This window comes from Octopus sinensis, linkage group LG24 (assembly GCF_006345805.1).
Source record: "Octopus sinensis linkage group LG24, ASM634580v1, whole genome shotgun sequence".
Classification (NCBI taxonomy): Eukaryota; Metazoa; Mollusca; class Cephalopoda; order Octopoda; family Octopodidae; genus Octopus; species Octopus sinensis.
Window position 1 is genome coordinate 8240625 of NC_043020.1, and position 21849 is coordinate 8262473.

Consider the following 21849-nt stretch of genomic DNA (forward strand, 5'->3'; position numbering starts at 1 on the left):
AAACATATACATATATACGACAGGCTTCTTTCAGTTTCCGTCTACCAAATCCACTGACAAGGCTTTGGTCGGCCCGAGGCTATAGTAGAAGACACTTGCCCAAGGTGCCACCCAGTGGGACTGAACCCGGAACCATGTGGTTGGTAAGCAAGCTACTTACCACACAGCCACTCATAATATAAATGCATGTGTGCGGTTAAAAAGTTCCAAAATCTAAAACCAAAGAAAATGAGTGAACAAATTGTTCCATGTCAAAAGATAGTTGTTTTGTTCTTTGTGATCACGCTGCAGACTACATGGCATGCTCAGCCACACCCCATGATTCATAACTGCAGTGCCGTTGATGCAGAGAATAGCCAATGGCCAGCCTCCCTTGCTGTAGCAGCCACTCCACTCTGTAGGGTTCATTTCTCAGATGGGCTGCCATTATACCAAATTTGTGGAGGAAAATGGTAGTGCAGGGTCGAAGAACATTTGAGGCCTCAAAAGCCACTGGCACAAACCAATAGCAGCTGGTCAGACCCCTGATTCTATTTATCTTTTTCTCCTCTGTGTCAGTCTGAATGAAATTTGAATCGAAAGGAATGTAACTGGATTCCCTAAGATGTATTTTTGTCCGATGCTGCACCGATTCTACCATTGTAGAAAGCAACCTTGAAGTGGTTCAGACCCTTGAAGACCGTGTCAGAATACTCACCATTTTAAATTGTCACCTGTCATATCATTATGTGCGCAAGGTGACAATGTTTTGATAAACACTTCCACCGGACTGTCTAAATCCAATTACTTTATTGGAACTAGAAAATCAGGCAAAAGGCTGAGTAGAATTTCATCCATCGTTGTGTTCTGAGTTCAAATCCTACCAAGGTTGACTTTTCATCTCATCCTTTCAGGGTTAATGAAGTAAGTACCAGTTGAGTGCTGGGGGTCAATGTAATCGATTAGCTCCACTCCCCCCAAAATTTCAGGTCTGGTGCTTAAAGTAGAAAGAATTATTATTATAATTATTTTTGCTAGGGTGAATAGATGGCAGAATCATTAGCACACAAGGCGAAATGCTTAGCAGCATTTTGTCTGTCTTTACGTTCTGAGTTCAAATTCTGCTGAGGTCAGTTTTGTTTTAACATCCTTTCAGGGTCAAGAAATTAAGTATCAGTTGTACACTGGGGTTGAAGCAATTGACTTAACCCCCCTCCCCAACATTGCTGACATTGTGCCAAAATTGGAAACCATTATTATTATATTAAGGTGGCAAGCTGGTAGAATCGTTAGAGCACCAGGTGAAATGCTTAGCACCATTTTGTCAGTCTTTATATTCTGAGTTCAAATTTCGCCGAGGTCAGCTTTGCCTTTCATCCTTTCGGGGTTGATTAAATAAGTACCATTTAACGAACTAGTGTTGATGTAATCAACTTAATCCTTTCTGCAAGCTGCCCTTGTGGCAAACATTTGAAATCATCATCATCATCATTATTATTATATTCAGGTGGCAAGCTGGACAAAATGCTAAGCAGTATTTTGCCCATCGCTACATTCTGAGTTCAAATTCCATTGAGGCTGATTTTGCCTTTCATCCTTTCGGGGTCGATAAAATAAGTACCAGTTGAACACTGGGGCTGATGTAATTGACTCATCCCCACCTCTCGCAAACTGCCCTTGTAGCAAAAATGTAAAATAATAATAATAATTTATTCTTTTTATTGGCCACAAGGGCTGACACACATGATTAGAAAACATAAAGGGACAAAACAGGACGAAAGGTTACAAAGGGTTTTGTCCGTTTGTGTAGAAATCGTGTAAAAACAGTGTAACAATCAAATAATATAACAACGAAAAACTCCCAATAGGGGGAGGCGCTTCGAAAGGTTCCTGGTGGAAAAACCCATAAAAGCCAACGGGAGCCTGGTCAAAAGTGGGGTAGAGAGCCCCTTTCTCCTTTTATAATAATTATTATTATTGTGGCGAGCTGGCAGAATTGTTAGTGCCAGAAAAATATAATGTGTGGTATTTGTTCCGACACTTTCAAGTTCACTTTGTCTTTCATCCCTCCAATGTTGATAAAATAAAATACCAGTCATGTACTTGGGTCAATGATATCAATTAACCCTTCTCTTTCAAAACTGTACGCCTTGTACCTAAACCAGAAACCATTAGTAACAGTAGATTGGACAAAAGTGTAGAACAGTAAACAAAATACCTTGTGGTGTTTAGTTACAACCATTTACGTTCTGATTTTAAATCCCACCCAAATCGGTCCTGTTTTATATCCTTGTAGGAGTCAATAAAGTACCAGTGATATACTGGGGTCAGTCCAATATACTTGACCTCCTTCTCATGCTTATGTTGGATATAATTATTAATAGCAGTAGTAGTAGTAATAATGGTAAATCCCTGGATTGGTAGAAGCAGAGCATTCGATAAAATGCCTTGTGGTATTTAAGTATATCTCTGCGTTTTGGATTCCAGTCCTGTTCAGGTTGACTTTTCCCCCCTCATTGTCTTGGGCCCAATAAACAAAACCCCAGTTTGAGGTCTGGTTTGGTCTGAAATCAATTGTACTCCCACCCTACTCCCAATTATATGACATTGTACCAGTAACAGTAGATCAGTAAATTAGCAGGCTTCTCTGTAGAATACCTTGTTGTATTTAGTCCCGTCCATTTTTGAGATTGATATTGCCTTTTTTTTTTATTCATTCTGGGATCAATAACACACAGTACCAGTAAAATCCTGGTGTTTTAACCTTTTTTCTTACCAAATTTTTGCAGGAAACACTGCTTTTGTTTCAATTAATTTTGAAAACAAAGAATTTTAGTAAAATAACTTTTGTTGTTATTAAGCTGGTGTTTGTAACATAAATTAACAAGAAATTTTGATAGAAGGGTTTAGATCAATTTCAAATAGGAACTCTGTATCATAGAACCAGGGGTGGTCACACGGGGTCAAAAGGGTTACTTATCTTGACTCTATTCTTCAACCCCAAAAGTTTAACATTATTCCTATCTCAAGAATCATTAACCATTTTTCTTGAAAACTTGATTTTTGGATTCCTTTGGGCCATATTCAAAGCAATATCATCTCTTAATAGTCATTCAAATCCATTTTTTTTATATTCTTTTTATAAAACCAGAATGTAAAGACAAAATTGCAAACGAGAAAGAAACATGTTACATCTTGGATTTTATAATTTGAAAATTTTCTTGTACAACAATTTTGTTATAATTAAAAAAGAATTTTAAAAAATATATTTATTAAAATATTTCAATGTATTATTCTTTAAAATAATTTTAAAAGTCAAAAACCTGAAATCACAGATTCTGAAATTGTGATTCTTGGTTGTAGCCATTCCACTTCCTGACCACCTCATCTCAAACACTTTTATAATTCTGTATTCCTAATCAAAACACATAGCCAACATGTTTTAATTATAAAAATTCTCAAATAATTTGGAAGTTGATTAATTTTGTCATTATTAAGCTGGTGTTTCAAGGATAGAACCTAAAAGGTTCTGACTGAAAATGGTAATAGGTATTAGGTATTTCTGGATGAAATCGAAAGTAAAACTAGAAATAATGTCAGCACCCAAAATCTTCAGCACCCTATTTCAGGACATTACCATTTTTAACCGATCCCCAACTCTTGGTTACTCTTCCGCTTCTTCTCCTTAACTTGGCCAAGTTTTCTAAAATATTTACTTTTAATATACTTCACAGTTCCATTCCTTTGTTTTTGTAATTTACAAAACATGTGAGACCGACCTAGTAGTTTGGTTCCTTTTCTCTACTTTTGGGGTTAAAATCCCATCATGTCTGTTATTTCTTCCTTTTGTTCCTTTTCTCTACTTTTGGGGTTAAAATCCCATCATGTCTGTCATTTCTTTGAGTGAGGAAAGTTGATAAAACAAGTACCAGTAATATACACTCGACCTCCTTCTCATGCTTATGTTGGATACAATTATTGATAGCAGCAGTAGTAGTAATAATGGTAAATCTCTGGATTGGTAGAAGCAGAGCATTCAATAAAATGCCTTGTGGTATTTTAAGTATATCTCTGCGTTTTGGATTCCAGTCCCGTTCAGGTTGACTTTCCCCCTCATTGTCTTGGGCCCAATAAACAAAACACTTTATTATTTATTATTGGACGTTTCTGCAGAATAAGAATGTCCATCATTCCTTTCTTTTTATACCTTGTGTTGCTGATGAAGTCCAACATCTTGAGATCCTGCCTCATCACGTCTTCCTATGCCTTTCTTGGTTTACATTAATAAGATCCTTCCCAATTCATTACAGACTCATTGGGTCAGTTTCCATTTATATTTTCCCCCTGGATGGGACACTATTTTGTCAGAGGATCACGCAATTTCGCCAGCTGAGTAGATTGGAGCAACATGAAATGAAGTGTTTTGCTCAAGAACACAATGCACTGCTTAGTCTAGGAATCAAAATCCCAGTCTTACAATCAAGAGTCCAACACACTAACCACTGAGCCAGGCGTCTCCACCGTTTACATCAATCATCATTTAACGTCCATTTTCCATGCTAGCATGGGTTGGACGGTTCAACTGGGGTCTGGGAAGCCAGAAGGCTGCACCAGGCTCCAGTCTGATCTGGCAGTGTTTCTACAGCTGGATGCCCTTCCTAATGCCAACCACTCCGTGAGTGTAGTGGGTGCTTTTTACGTGCCACCTGCACAGGTGCCAGATGAGGCTGGCAAATGGCCACAATGATGTCAGTTATTTGTGACCCAACGTCCACATGGAACATGCTATTTCTCACCAACAATATTTGATCCCAAGGGTTATATGAATGTCAGGGTAGATCAAGGCAATTGCTATACTCAGCTGCGTAACAGCTTGGAGAATAAACTGAGGTAAAGTAGAATAAAGTGTTCTGCCCACAAAACCCAATCAAATGACAAAATTCAATTCGAATTCTTGTGTCATAAACAGTGCCACCAAGGGAAGTGATAGGACCTACAGCTGACCCAAGAGCAAATCCCCTATGTATTGAGCCCAAAGTTTACATTGCTGGTTTCCCCTCTGTAAGGTTTGCTTATGTTGACTATTTTCTTCATCTGCAAATACATAGCCTTATTCTTATGTCAGGAATCATTCTTTAAGCTCACAAAAGCTCTGGACTTTTAGCAATTTTTAGGAGTATTTCCAGTAAATTTTAAAACCACTGAGGCATCGTTCAAAGAGTCGAGGATAATCTTGAGTTTATGGTTTGAAATAAAAATGAAAAATAAATTTTACATATATTTTCAAAGATAAATATTATGGTTATACTCTTTACTCTTTACTCTTTCACTTGTTTCAGTCATTTGACTGCGGCCATGCTGGAGCACCGCCTTTTTTAGTCGAGCAAATCGACCCCGGGACTTATTCTTTGTAAGCCCAGTACTTATTCTATTGGTCTCTTTTGCCGAACCGCTAAGTGACAGGGACGTAAACCAGCATCAGTTGTCAAGCAATGCTAGGAGGACATACACACACACATATATATATATATATACGACAGGCTTCTTTCGGTTTCCGTCTACCAAATCCACTCACAAGGCATTGGTCAGCCCGGGGCTATAGCAGAAGACACTCGCCCAAGATGCCACGCAGTGGGACTGAACCCGGAACCATGTGGTTGGTTAGCAAGCTACTTACCACACAGCCGCTCCTGCGCCTATTGATGAAATTAAAAGAAAGAACCCCAAAAACAGCATTATTAATAAAGTTAACAGGAAGCAAGCATAAACCCGTGTATGTACAATAAGAGTCAAACTCTTTATTTTTCCAATTTTAATTTAAACCACAAACCGAAGATTTCCTGTGGATAAAGACCTTCAATAATCAACATGTCATTTTGGAAAGTAAAAAAAGAAACATGAATATCTGTTCAATTAATCGGATATTTTATTAAAAACATATCATGTAAGAAGTACCCAGTATACTCTGTAAAGTGGATGGTATTAGGAAGGGCGTCCAGCTGAGGAAAATACGCCTAAACAGAGGACGTTGATGCAGTCCTTAAAGCATTCAACCCATGCCAGCATGGAAAACACATATTGAATGATGACCATGATGATGATGATGATGAATGTCAAGAATTACTTTAGCATGAATCAGGGTTTATGCATTATGTTTTAAAGCAAATGTTTCCATTATTTCATTGAAACCCACTCTCAATATTAGGGCCAGCACAGTCTTTGGGGTCATTCAGTGTCTCCCTTGTTATCATGCTCCTTCAAAAAGTTCTTGGTGTTATTTTACTTTGCTGAAAGATCTCTCAGCAGATGTTTATTGTAACAGGTAAATATGTAGAGTTCAAATTCCGCCGAGGTTGACTTTGCCTTTCATCCTTTCGGGGTCGATAAATTAAGTACCAGTTACACACTGGGGTCGGTATAATCGACTTAATACCTATGTCTGTCCTTCTTTGTCCCCTCTGTGTTTAGCCCCTTGTGGGTAATAAAGAAATAGGTAAATATGTAGAACATTTGCTGTGTAGTATTATGTAGTTTTGGAAAAAGATAATTTAACTTTGTACATTATTTTTTTGTATTTAAAAAAGTCGATGTGGGGGTCCCTCCTCCCCCCTTTCCATACTTTCACCAAAAATTTGATGCATGTATCGTCTTAAGGTACCTCATTTCCACTTGCATGGATCTTGAGAGATTGCTTGGTTGTTTCTCCTGAAATCTTGTGCATACAACACCGAGTTCATCTTGTTCTACTGCAGTGCATGGTTTGCATCAAGAATGCCCCTCAGCATGTGAGGTCGTTTATTTTATTGCATGTGTGCAACATTGCTGTACTTACCTTGCATCAAAAGAAACACCTTTAATAAGTCTACTAACTTTCCGTAGCCATCCTAGCGAAATGTGGTATATTTTGTCGTAGCACCTCTTCTATACACACTGCTGCAATATCGTCACTAGACTGTGTATATAGAGAGCTGCGACTTCTAATGTATAATTTTTGTATATTATTTGTGTCATTTAACCTCATCAGCTTCTAAAACATTCTGCAACAGAACCAGACTTTGCAGGAGTGAAAACTATGGCCCTATATTTTCACAATTCTAATGTTTTTTTTGTTTTTTTTTCTCTTTTTACTAATCCTCTGACGGTATCCTAGCATGGCCACACCCAACTAGTTGAATCCTGTATTTCAGTAGCTGAAACTAGGGTAAAACATTGAACCAGTTTCTATTCTGTTGGGACAAAAACTTAAAATAGATTTATTTGAAGAAAACAAAACTATTATATTCTGGACTAATTAAACTCGTCTCTTGTCTGAAAAATTATAATTGTATTTTTATTCATTTCATACAATTAGATATTGATTAAAAATGACAACACAGTAGCATCTTTGTTTGTGTGTGTGCGTAAGTATTTGGCCCTGTGGTTGTTAGTGTGTTGAGCTCATGACCATAAGGTTGTGGGTTCGATTCCTGCCCCAGGCAGCATGTTGTGCCATGGAGCAAGGTGCTGTGTACCCATACTGTTTCAACTCTCTCTCTCTCCCTCCATGTCCTGTTCGGTTGAGGGTGTAAGGACCACGAGGAGGTCTGTATCCACTCACAACAACACAGACACCTTAACCCTTTAGCATTTAAACCAGCCACATCTCAACCAAAATACTCTCCCTGTTTTAGGTTCAAACTGGCCAGATCCAGCCTCTCACACCTACCCTACAATGTCGTTCTAGAAATAAACAATCACATCACTGTAATCTCAGAGCTTTGAGATAATGCATGATTAATTCAAAACAATGTGAATACAAAAGCATGACATTTGGCAGAACAATCTGAATGCTAAAGGGTTTAACAATTAACGAAAGCCAGGTACAGTCTGCCAGGCCATGCTTGCAAGTGGTGACTGAGTTTATTTGTTTTTCTTTTTGGTTTTGTAGTTGGATGAATTAAAACTGAATCTGCTCTGTAAACATTCAGTTTTGGGTACCTTATTGTGTTCATATTACAATATACAGACATAACCTAAGTTTTCAGGGTTTCTTGATCAACCCCCTTCATTACTGACTCATCTGAGGCCTTCTCTGGATTTTACATTTGAAAACTCTTCACATCAAAGTGTTCATATTTGAATTAAACCTTTTACCACATGACTTTCGGAAACATTTTTTCATGCTCAGAGTTGCTGAAGCATGGAATAAAACTACCTGCGTCAGTTGTTGACTGCCATGACACTGCATCCTTTAAGGCCCTCATGCTTTCCGAAATCCGCCGAAACTACACCTGATTATATATACACTTTAGATGAGTTGTAGTGCACCTGAGCACTTTACACAATTATTATTATTATTATTAAATAAGATATGTCCATTCAAAATTTCATTGCTTTTAACAACGGAAAGCAGTTTTATACACCCAATCTAGTTTTTCGTTGAGGAGTGTCATGTTTGGAACTATTTTTTGTTTTGAAGATATGTCATTTTTATTAATGCATCGTGACTTGTAGAGAATACCAATTCTGTGTTTTGGTAAATATTTATCATTGCTGAAATAACTAAGAAATTTAATTTCACAGTATACATTATTTTGATATATTTCACACTACATGATCAGTATTTTTATATATTTTATACTATTACATCTAATTATGCAGCTAGTTTTTCAATATACTCTTTTACTTGTTTCAGTCATTTGACTGCGGCCATGCTGGAGCACCGCCTTTAGTCGAGTAAATCTACCCTGGGACTTATTCTTTTTTTTGTAAGCCCAGTACTTATTCTATCGGTCTCTTTTTGCCGAACCGCTAAGTGACAGAGACGTAAGCACACCAGCATCGGTTGTCAAGCAATGCTAGGGGGACAAACACACATACATATTATATATATATATATATATACATATATACGACAGGCTTCTTTCAGTTTCCGTCTACCAAATCCACTCACAAGGCATTGGTCGGCCCGGGGCTATAGCAGAAGACACTTGCCCGAGATGCCACCTTTTAGTATTGACTATTATAGCAATATGCAGTCACTATTTTTTAATTCCTTTAACTGCAGAAATCAGATATATTCTTTCAAAACTGCAGAAAGCGATTTTATTTACCAATCTGTCTCTTGTTGAGGAATGTCGTGTTTGAAACTATTTTCTGTTTTTGAAATATGTCAAGTTTACTGAGGCAACATGACTTACAGAAAATATCAATTCTATTTTTTTGGTAGATATTTTTTAACATCATAATTTGAATTAATAAACTCTTGTTAATATGTTCCAAACACTAAATATTGGGAGGAAAAGCCATCTCACTAAATTCCTTCTCCAAATTCTTGATTATTTTCTAAATTAATTCAAACCCGTAGACAACAGATGTCGTTGGAAACGGTCAAGTTTGGTAGGAACTTGTTTAGGCACAAATCAACCTTGATTAAACAGACCTGTAATTAAAGTCATTCCAAATATTTAGTCCCGTCCATTTTTGAGATTGTCATTGCCTTTTTTTTTAATTCATTGTGGGATCAATAAAACACAGTACCAGTCAAATCCTGGTGTTTTAACCTTTTTCTTGCCAACTTTTTGCAGAAACACTGCTTTTGTTTCAATTAATTTTGAAAACAAAGAATTTTAGTAAAAGGGTTAAGGTGTCTGTGTTGTTGTGAGTGGACACAGACCTCCTCTTGGTCCTTACACCCTCTTCTTTCAAACTTAGTACATCTAGGACTGCATTAGATTGTCTCCTTCAATTACAGTGTCTCTATGACAACATTATCTAATGTCCTTCATTAAGACAGTGTTCTGATGATTTGGCTGCTATATCAAGCAAACTGGGTACCCTCATTAGTTTTGGACATTCCTGGTAGTTGACCCAGGCAAGAGGAACATGTAGAAATTAAAGCTACAATACACAATGACCTAGCCTGGATTTGAACTTGGCTCTTGAGGCTAGTTGAGTAATCCTATACCAGTGCTACCTCTCTTGACCGCTTTCCTTCTGTGTGATTTACAGGCTCTTTATACCCACACACAGAGGGCACGTGTGTAGCCCAATTTAGCACACCATTTCTGTTGACATCAGCAAAACCCAAGGTTGAACATTGAACTTCACAGCAGAGCTGATGGGGGAGTGTGAGAGGGAGATGTGTCACTTGTGTGGCAAGGATGTTATAGTAATGTGTGTACGTGTATGAATGCATATGTGCCTCTCTCCTCTCTCTCTCTCTCTCTCTATATATATATATATATATATATATATATATGTATATATAAGAAGCACACACACCTGTATATATATCTACATACACACATACATACATATATATATATATATATATATATATGAGAGCGAGAGGTGTGTGTGTAATGCAATATTTATAAGCTATTATTAATTATTGCCTTATCTACTTTGAGTCCTATTGCTAAAAATTAAGATACAGATTTATTTTTAGATATATGTGGAGGCGGAGGAGTGTGTAAGGTAGGTGGGAGGTACAGTGGCCTGTATATATATATATATGATCTGTCAAGAATTTGATAGCCTTTGATCTCTTCCGGCACCATGCTTGGCACCATGCTCGAAGCGTGTGAAGGTCTCGCCCAGGACCAGCAGTGTTGTCACCTCACAACACTCTCCTCTTCTTCTAAACCAATAATCACTCGGGCCCATTATCACCTCATTTACTATTCAAAGTCATCCTAATTATCACTCATTATTTATTGACTGATAATTAATCTGCTTTCAAGATGCTTTCTATTTCTAACCGAGTAGATGATGATTGTGTTGGTGGCGATGGTGTTGTTGTTTAGCCTCACATGAGCCCACATTGAGTAAACATACAATCAGAAGCCTACACATATTTTTGTATATTAGGGATCATGCCATCTGATGTATCCTTTAAGACAATCCTTTAAGACAATAGGGTGTGATTTGAGGAAGATTTGGCTGTTGTCTCTGGCAAGCTGAGCTACATTTTCATTGCTGTTGTAATTAGTGGCATCAAACCAAAGTGTACCTGGGAAGTCTCTGTAACTAGGGGGAACTTGTAGTTTAGTAGCAATTGTACCAGAAACTGGGGCTTTTGAGTGAGACATGGCCCTCTGCTCCATCTAGGAAGGTGAGTAACCTTGAATATGAACAAATTCAGCTTGTGATGGCTGGCTCAACCCATGGCAACATGTGAAAACAGACATAATAGGATGATGATCAACATCATCTTTATTTAATGCCTATCTTCCATGCTGGGATGGGTTATTATTATTATTATTATTAAGGTGGCAAGCTGGCAGAATCATTAGCGTGCTGGATGAAATGCTTGGGCTGTAGAAGCCATCTTGACAACAGATTAATTATCAGTCAATAAATAATGAGTGATAATTAGGATGACTTTGAATAGTAGATGAGGTGATAATGGGCCTGGCTCCTGTGCCGGTGGCACATAAAAAGACCATCCAAATGTTGCCAGCGCCGCCTTGGCTGGCACGTTAAAAGCTCCAACCGATCGTGACCGATGCCATACCCCCCCTGGCACCTGTGCAGGTGGCACGTAAAAAGCACCCACTACACTCGCGGAGTGGTTGGCGTTAGGAAGGGCATCCAGCTGTAGAAACATTGCCAGATAAGACTGGAGCCTGGAGCAGCCCCTGGCTTCCCAGACCCCGGTCGAACCGTCCAACCCGTGCTAGCGCGGAAAACGGACATTAAACAATGATGATGATGAAGAGGAAGAAGAGAGTGTTGTGAGGTGACAACACTGCCGGTCCTGGGCGAGAGCTTCACACGCTTTGAGCATGGTACCAGAAGAGATCAAAGGCTATCAAATTCTTCACAGATCATATACAGGCCACTGTACCTCCCACCTATCTTACACCTGTCACTTTGTTCAGAGTTCAAATTCCGCCAAGGTTGACTTTGTCTTTCATCCTATTGGGGGTCGATTCAATAAGTACCAGTTACGCACTGGGGTCAGTGTAATCGACTTATCCCCTCCCTACAGATTTCAGGCCTTGTGCCTATAGTACAAAGGATAATAATAATTATTAGCATCAGATCATTATTTTGAACTTCAGTGTTGATAGTCCACCCAGACGAGCCCTGTTCCAATAAAACTGTAGTAAATGGCATTCCATCCATGCCCACTCCATATTTTCTAAACAAAAGAAAAAAAAAACGTGGGGAGTAGTTTCGAAGCAGCTCATTTGACTGCTATCTCTAGCAAGTTGAGTAACTGCATAGAAAAGCTTCCTCACATGGTGAAGGATTCAACTGACAAATAACAAACGACTAATGACTAATGAATAATGATTAATTATTTTGTCTCCCTGTTCAGAGCTCAAGCTGTCAGTGGTAGTCTACCATTAAAATCAATCCCTGTTCATCTGACATCAGCTTCCTGATGTTCCAATGGTGAGTGGTGATAGGTCTTGGTAAAGTTAAGTACCAGCCATATATTGGGGTCGAGGCTGGCGACTGCACCACTTCCAGATGGAAACATTTGTATTTTATCTTTTCCAAAGATATTCTTTATTATTTAGCCATTCATCTTATGCCACTTGACTTCTTAAAAACAGCAGCCAATCCCCCCTCAAACTCTTAAAAACAGAAAGTGTGCATACTCTTAAAAAAAAAAAAAAAGATGAGATGGTCATGGCTGGAATACCTCTGATCCTAGGTCTACTTAATCAAAGTTGACCTATAAACAACTATCACTTCAGACAAACCAACAAGGATGGTCAGCTAAAGAACAACAGCCCTTGATATAATAAAATGGTACTTTATGCGGTGAGCTGGCAGAAACATTAGCACGCCAGGCAAAATGCTTGGCGGTATTTCGTCTGCCGTTATGTTGTGAGTTCAAATTCCGCCGAGGTCGACTTTGCCTTTCATCCTTTCAGGGTCGATAAATTAAGTACCAGTTACGCACTGGGGTCGATGTAATCGACTTGATACCTATGTCTGTCCTTGTTTGTCCCCTCTGTGTTTAGCCCCTTGTGGGCAATAAAGAAATAGGTACTTTATGCAATGGTACTTTATATATAACAGTTTCTGGTTGTGGTACGTGGGAGGGCTGGGTATAAATGCTGTTGTGAATGTACCCTATGAAACACATGGGTGTGGTGGGGTGGGGTAGGCCTTGGGCTGTGACCCTTTGACACCGACTAATGAATTTTCTTTCTTTGTGTTCTCTACTTGTAGATTGTAACCAGTGATGAAGATTACCGTAAGAAGTCCCTCGAGGTCGATGACACCCCTGTCCTACCCGAGTTCATTGGCGAAACACATATCCTCACAGAAGAGCAAATTACTACGGTAAGCCCCAACATAAGTCTTTTTATCTCTCACTCGTTTCAGTCATTGGACTGCGGCCATGCTGGGGCACCACTCTGAAGAGTTTTCAGTCGAATGAATCAACCCCAACACGTTTTTATTTTTTAAAGCCTGGTACTTATTCTATCAGCCTCTTATGTTGAAACCACTAAGTTATGGGGATGTAAACAAACCAACATATGTTGTGAAGTGGTGGTGAGGGAGAACAAACACACATAGAGGGGGTGCTGAAAAGTTCCTGGCTTTGGGTAAAAGAAAATACAGGAGGATCAATTATGATTTTATTCAACGTATTCCCCTCACAGATTCACACATTTACTGCAGCGGGCCTTCACTTCTTCTAAGTCCTGTAAACGAACTCAGAAAGCCAGGAACTTTTCAAAACCCTCTTATTTTTATATATATATATATATATATATATATACACACACACACGCACACATACAACAGGCTTCTTTCAGTTTCCATCTACCAAATCCACTCACAAGGCTTTGGTCAGCCTGAGGCTATAGTAGAAGACACTTGCCCAAGGTGCCAGGCTGTGGAACTGAACTCAAAACCATGTGGTTGGGATGCTAGCATCTTACCATTGCAGCCACACCTCTGCCTGTTCTTGAGAAAGACTTCTTTCTTCAACATGTAAAAAGCACCAATCCAATCGTGGCCGTTTGCCAGCCCCATCTGGCACCTGTGCCGGTGGCATGTAAAAAGCACCCACTACACTCATGGAGTGGTTGGTGTTAGGAAGGGCATCCAGCTGTAGAAACATTGCCAGATCAGACTGGGCCTGGTGCAGCCTTCTGGCTTCCCAGACCCCAGTTGAACCGTCCAACCCATGCCAGCATGGAAAGCGGACGCTAAACGATGATGAATGTGTTTTCTTTTCATTGTTTCATCTGTATTGTGTGGTTTGACCAATGCTGAACTTGCTAATTTACAGGGGCTCAAACAAACCAAAGCTTATCAAATAGGGGTGGTGGTGGTGGTGATGGGGTAAACATAAAGGGACGCACACACACAACAGGCTTCCACACAGTTTCCGTCTGAATGAAATTAAGCAGATGGATACTGTGTGGAAGCCTAGCTGCAATCGAACAACTAAAGCCTCCTACTTTTCTCCCACTGTCACTCACATTCCCTGTTCGTTTGATTGTTTTTAAAGTACCTCCATTTCTTTTCGTGCTTGTGCAGTTGGTGGAGCATCTACCCGGCCGTACAGTGGGTTACTCCTGGATACTCATATACAGTACAGACTTACACGGCTTCAGTTTGAAAACTCTCTACCGAGACATGACCAACTACGAGAGTCCAGTCTTATTGACTGTCCGTAACACTCAGAGTCAGGCAAGTACCATTTCTTGTATCGTTGGTGTGGGGTGGGGTAGAGGGAGAACCTGTGCCTGGACAATAATTAGAGAAAAATTATATTTTCTTTGAAGTCCCTAAATCTTAGGGGTAGCATTGCCCCTTTTTTTAAATCCTTGTTTCTTGTCACAGCTGTTAGCCCATCCTAACCAAGTTGCAGAGGGAGAACCTGTGCCTGGACAATAATTAGAGAAAAATTATAATCTTAGGGGTAGCATTGCCCCTTTTTTTAAATTCTTGTTTCTTGTCACAGCTGTTAGCCCATCCTAACCAAGTTGCAATATTTGTTCTTGTTACAGGTGTTTGGTGCTTTAATATCATGTCCTCTGAAAGTTAGTGATCACTTCTACGGCACCGGAGAATCCTTCCTGTTCACCTTCCATCCAAAGTTCAGGGTGAGTATTCGGATCAGAGACAATGTGTGAGAGAAAGTGAGAGATGGATTTTACTGTTTTTATTTGTATTTCTTGCACCAGGATCCATTGTTTTGACATGCTTTCTACGGCCGGATGCCCTTCTTAACACACACACACACATAAAATCCCCATCTCTACAGGTACAACCTTTTCTTTTTTTTACCATTATTCTATCCTATTTACGTCACTTTTGTCTTCTTTCGTTGTTAATTTCTGTATTTTACTTTCGTTCCAGATTTTCCGTTGGACTGGAGAAAATAATTTCTTTGTAAAAGGCAACCAAGAAAGTTTGGTTATTGGTGCTGGAAAGTAAGTGCAAAGTATTAATGCGTATCCCTGTGGTTTTCTCTCCTTAAGCAGCTCTGCAACTTTCCTCTATTTCATTAATATCCTTTACCTTAGTCACCTTTTTCAACCCTAATGGTTTATACCCTACTCTACACTTGACTGCAAACCAAGCCAAAGAGAGAAACTATGTGGTAGAGTGGCCTGCTAAATATAGCAACTAAATCTCACCCAAATCATGTGCATTAAAAAATAAAAGGAATGGATTAGTGGTGGGTTGATGATATTGGTTAATCTCTTCCTCTCAAAATCGCTGTCTTTTTTTTATGCCTTAATCCTTACCATCAGCGTCTAATGTCTGTGTTCCCTTCTGGCATGGGTTGGGCAGTTTAACAGGATCCGGCAGTCTCAAAGGACTGCATCATGCTCCAATGTCTGCTTTCGCAGGGTTCCTACTACTCAATGCCCTTCCTAATGCCAACCACTTTACAGCATGGATTGGGTGCTTTTTATTCATGCCATCTGCACTATTGAGGTCGCAGTGCAGTTCACAACCCTTGGGGTGGTGGTGAGATAAGCCAAGGGGATTACTAGGTGTGGGGTGGAGCAAAGAGACAATCAGCAGGAGCTTCAAAAGACAGATAATGACAATAAGGTACTCAGGTGGATCCCAACAACGCACAAGGTGAATAGAAAATGAGTGGCAGAATAGTGGGGGCAGAATTGTTAAAGAACTGGAAGAGTTTTTCTTCCAGTTCTTTGTTTTGAGTTCAAATCCTGCTGAGGTCAACTTTACTTTTCATCCCTGCAAAATTGCTGGCTTTGTGCCGTAATTGGAAACCATTAGTATTATTATTAAGGTGGTGAGCTGGCAGAACCGTTCAAATTGCCAGGCAAAATGCTTAGCAGCATTCTGAGTTCAATTCTGCCACGGTCGACTTTGCTTTTCATCTTTTCGGGGTTGATGAAATAAGTACCAGTTACATACTGGGGTTGATATAATCGACCAGCCTCCTCCCCCACAATTTCAGGCCTTGTACCTACTATAATAAAAAGGATTATTATTATCATCATTATCAAGGGTTAGCACACCAAAAGAAAACACTTAGTGGCATTTCATCCATCTTTACGTTCTGAGTTCAAATTCTGGCATGGTCAACTTTACTTTTCATCCATTTGGGGGTTGATGAAAATAGTACCAGTTACATAATGGGGTTGATACAATCAACCAGGCCACTCCCCCCACAATTTCAGGCCTTGTATCTATAGCAGAAATGATTATTAAGCTGCCAGACAAATCTGTTTAGCAGCATTTCTTTCAGTTTCACATTCTGGGTTCAAATGCCATTGCAGTCAACTTTGCCTTTCACCCTTGCAGGGGTTGACAGATAATTAAGCACCAGTTGAGCCCCGGGATCAGCATAGTTGACTGGCCATCTCCTACAAAATTCCAGGCCTTGTGCCTAAAGTGGAAATACTAAGCAGGGTAAGCACTGAAGATGGTGCCACATAAAAAGCACCCAGTGCCACTCTGTGAAGTGGTCAGCATTATTAGGAAGGGCATCCAGCTGTGGAAACCAAGCTGAAATAGACTATGAAACCTGGTACAGTCCCGGCCCTTGCAATTTCATCCCAAGTGATCCAACCTATGATGACGAATTGGCGGAACCAGTAGTGTCAGATGAAATGCTTTGTGGTATTTAGCTGGCAGAAACGTTAGCACGCCGGGGGCGAAATGCTCAGCGGTATTTCGTCTGCTACGTTCTGAGTTCAAATTCCGCCGAGGTCGACTTTGCCTTTCATCCTTTCGGGGTCGATAAATTAAGTACCAGTTACGCACTGGGGTCGATGTAATCGACTTAATACCTATGTTTGTCCCCTCTGTGTTTAGCCCCTTGTGGGTAATAAAGAAATAGGTATTTCGTCTGCTACGTTCTGAGTTCAAATTCCGCCGAGGTCGACTTTGCCTTTCATCCTTTCGGGGTCGATAAATTAAGTACCAGTTACGCACTGGGGGTCGATGTAATCGACTTAATACCTATGTTTGTCCCCTCTGTGTTTAGCCCCTTGTGGGTAATAAAGAAATAGGTATTTAGTTACCATCCTTTACATTGTGAGATCAAATCTCACCAAGGTTAACTTAGTTTTTTTTTTTTTTGGTGGGGGGTCATTTAAATGAACAAGTTTTCCCTCCCCCCAAAGTCTATAGTCTGGTACCAATGTCAGACATTGTTGTTAATCTATTGTTGATATTGTTTGTTATTTTTAGGGGCTTCTTTGGTTTATGGTTCGACGGAGATCTCTACCATGGCCGGAGCCATCCTTGTGATACTTTTGGCAATGACGTCCTTTGCGAAGAAGAAGATTTTGTTGTGCAAGCGTTTGAGGCTTGGGGTTTCGTATAAGGTAGGGGTTCACATACATACATATATATATATATATATATATACACCAACAAACCTACATACATGCAGGCATAAACACACACATTTTATGTTTTACTTGTTTCAGCCATTTAAATGTATCCACAATGGGGTTTGAAACAAATTTTGAGACACAAATTACATCATACCAAACATTTGAAGGGTTTCAACCCTGTTTCCATCTACTATAATCACTTGCAAGACATTTGCTGGCCCAGGGCTATAATAGAGGATGGTATATATTTATATGTACATATATAAGAGAGATGAGTCTGAGGTATGATAAGAGTGAAAGAGTTTTCTCTGAGAGAGAGAAACATATAGCAAGATGAGAAAGCATGATAGTGAGAGAGAGATATAGAGATGTGTGAGAGAGAGAGAGGTAAAGACAGAGAGAGACACACACAAAGAGAAAGATAGACAGAGAGAAAAAATTGATTGGTAGGGAGATAAAGTGACAGAGAGAGAGAGAGAGTGAATAAGTGATTTATATATATATATATATATATATATCACTTGGCAAGTGAAAATCGATCAATGGAAATTGCAGCTGTGATACCAGTGCCGGTGGTACGTAAGAGAACCATCCGAACGTGGCCGTTGCCAGCGCCACCCTGACTGGCCTCGTGACAGTGGCACGTAAAAAGCACCATCCGATCGTGGCCGTTTGCCAGCCTCATCTGGCACGTAAAAAGCACCCACTATACTCATGGAGTGGTTGGCGTTAGGAGGGGCATCCAGCCGTAGAAACACTGCCAGATCAGACTGGAGCCTGGTGCAGCCTTCTGGCTTCCCAAACCCCAGTTGAACCGTCCAACCCATGCCAGCATGGAAAGTGGACGCTAAACGGTGATGATGATATATATATATATATGAGAGGGAAAGAATTACATACCATACATAGCCTATCTCTCTCTCTGTTATGTACCTAACAATGTCTATATGTATCTCTACAGCTAAGAATAATGTGTAAATATATATTTTTTTTTGTTTCTTTCTTTTCAGAGAAGTAGAATATGAAAAGGAAAAAAAAAAACAAGTAAAGAAAATAAAGACAATTCAACAACAAAAAAATATATAATAAAAAGAAGAGAAATTTTCATAGAAAAGATTTGAACTGATGGAGTTAATGTTCAGACTGCAGACTCTTGTAATAACTTTGTAATATTTGTATCATTGCTTTCACAACAACAACAACAACAACATCTACAATATGAATGATAAAAAAATGAAATAAAAAAAGACGGACAGTAAACAAGCAAGAGATTGAAAAAAGAAAAAAAAAACAAAAAATAACCAAAAACAAAATGTATAAACCTGTAACTTCAAAGTCCTGCTCCTCACTCACTCCATATATATATGTGTATATATATATGTGTATATATATATATTAATGTGTGTTTATGTAGAGCTGGTGAGTCAGTCAGCTGATTAGGTAAGTGGTCAGTCGGTCGGTCAGTTGGTCTGATCTAGATTGTCTGGACTGGAGACCTGCTGATCAGTCCATCTGTAATTGTTTGGTGTCTGCTACTACCTTGAATACACACAAACATATATATATAGAGGTATATGTATATATATGCATTATATATATATCTTATCGACGCCACCTTCTGTATAAACAGATGTGTTTATATACGCAAGTTGGTGAAGTTGGCTGAAAGAGTAATCGACTTTTTTTTTTTTTTTTTTTTTTACAGTGTTCAATGTAGTCCCACTTGGTTCCATGTTCAAATCCTGCTCTGAAAGGGGGTTGGGTGGGTGGTTGGTGGTTGAGCGGCGGTGGTCAGCTTTTTTTGCCTTTCATCCCTTTGTATGTTGGAAATCTGGACAGTGGGTGAGTGGCAGTCATGAAGTGGATCGACAATGTCTTGAGTAGTAAAGAGAGTTTGTTTGTTGGTTGGTTGGTTGGTTGGGGGGGGGGGGTGTTGTGGAGACATTTGAAAACAATCAATTTTACTATTTTTTCCTTTGCCTTCTCCAACTATTTGGCGCCTTTCTAAGAATATTTCCTGCAACTGCATGGACAACACAATTATTGAAGACATGCAAGTATTATTGATGTATACAAACATTTTGGTGAGTGTATGAGTACGTGTGCACATGTGAGTGTGTGTGTATATATATATATATATATGTAATGTTCATATGTGTGTGTTTGTGTATATCTATATATATTATCAAAATTAAACCTAAAATAACTATATATATATATATATATATTCATATATGTAAGGAATGTGTAAGCAGAAATTGTTTGGAAGCTCGACCGACTGTAGCTGCAATTTAAAGGGCTTTGTCCTGTATAAGCATTGTGATTGATTCTGCTTGAGAATTATGTTAAGGGTACGATTGTCTGGAGTACTCAGCCACTTAGAATTCAATGCATTGAACAACTGGGATATTTATCCCAGAAACCAACAAAAGATCTATGTATGTGTGTGTGTGTGTATAGTGTTGTGTGTAAATGTGTACATAATTAAAGGCAAATGAAAAACAAAAATTACTGCAGCAAACTGAACAAACTCTACCCACTCCAACACCACCAATAAATACTATACTATAATTACTACTAGTACAACCACCACCACCACCACCACCAGCTGTTACACAACTCTAGACTTGTTTATACAGGGCCCCTCCCCCCTCTGTCATGCTTTTTGTTGTGTTTGCAGGGAGGTGGGAGGTTACACGTGCAAACTGCCAGTGGTGCATAAAAAAAACCATTTTTTTTTTTTTCAACTGGAAACAGGAAATACTAGCTTTTCTGTTTGGTTCTTTTTGGAGGGTTGTTTTTTTTTTTTGTTTTTTTTTTTTTTGCCTCCCCAAAATTTTAGTAAGTAGATGATGATGATGATGATGATGATGATCGCCATGGCCACAGCAGCAACAGCCATGTGACTAAAGAAATGGAAAAGGGGGCGGGGAGGAGACTGTGAGAGATAGGATGGGGTATAGGGAGGGGGGGTGTAGCTGGTATTCAATATTTACTTTTTTTTTTATTAAATATTTTTTATGCTTTCTTCTTTCTGGTCCTTATTTTTGTTTTGTTTTTTTTTCTATTTCCAATTTATATAAAAATATATTTTTTTTATTTTACTTTGACTTAAATAAAATGTACTTTACATTTTTTTGTTTTGCAATTTTTTTTTTTTTTTAAATCTAAACTTCACACATTATCGAAAGTAATGAATATTTTACTAAAAATTAATTAGTTAAGCTCATTCACTAATTAACACTTCTTTGATATTTTTTCTTAAATTTTATATTCATTTTTTTTTCCTGTTTCCCTCCCCACCCCTCTTTTCACCTTGATCGCTTCAGCCCCTTCTTCCAGAGCAAATCAATAAAAAAAAAATTTAAAAAACAAAAAAAGAAAAACAACAAACCCCAAACATTTGTTGACTTTGCAGCAGCAGCAGCAATTGTGGCTAGCCGACATTCTTTGTTGTTTTGTTGTGTTGGGTATTTTTGCTACATTTTTGGTTGTTTTTGTGGCATTTTCCAAGAATCACCAATCCATCTAATCCTGATATATATATATAGATGTATATAGTACACATACCAAATCTACACTCACTGAAAAGGCATTCACACACACACCACCTCCAGTTATCACAACCACATTCCTCATCAAATCTTACCCCACCCACCTCTTTTGGTAGCAAATCCTCCACCACCAGACAAGCCATTTTCAAGAAAAATAAATACCCCCCCCCCGACCTCCACACACACATTTTCTTCCCAGAATCCGACACCTCTACAATCACAAACCAACAATTTTCCTAAGTCAGGAACCGAGTATTGCACACACCCCTCCTAACAACAACAATAGCAGTGTGTTTATATGTGTATGTATATATAAAGTGAATGGATAGTTCAAAACATCACTAAGCATTTCAATTATACACATACATACCTATTTATATTTACACAAACACATACTCACCTGTATGCTTTTGTCACACCTGGACAAATGCAGAGACTTGATCATCAGCTTAGGATGAGCTCAACTGAATCAATAAAACTCTACTGCATATATAAAAATACTTACTTCCCTAACCTTCCTTTCTACA

The 21849-nt window shown here is 38.9% G+C and overlaps 1 protein-coding gene across 9 annotated transcripts in view; it reads left to right on the plus strand.

Moving 5' to 3' along the window:
• LOC115223775 (oxidation resistance protein 1) overlaps positions 1-19905 on the plus strand; it is a 143045-nt gene extending 123140 nt beyond the window's left edge. For all 9 annotated transcript variants that reach the window (XM_036512935.1, XM_036512941.1, XM_036512938.1 and 6 more), the window contains 6 exons: positions 13153-13266; positions 14476-14628; positions 14949-15044; positions 15301-15374; positions 17620-17756; positions 18779-19905. In XM_036512935.1, coding sequence (XP_036368828.1) covers positions 13153-13266; positions 14476-14628; positions 14949-15044; positions 15301-15374; positions 17620-17755 — 573 coding nt within the window. In that variant the 3' untranslated portion in view covers position 17756; positions 18779-19905. The remainder of the gene's footprint in view (positions 1-13152; positions 13267-14475; positions 14629-14948; positions 15045-15300; positions 15375-17619; positions 17757-18778) is intronic.
• The last annotated feature ends 1944 nt before the right edge of the window (positions 19906-21849 follow it).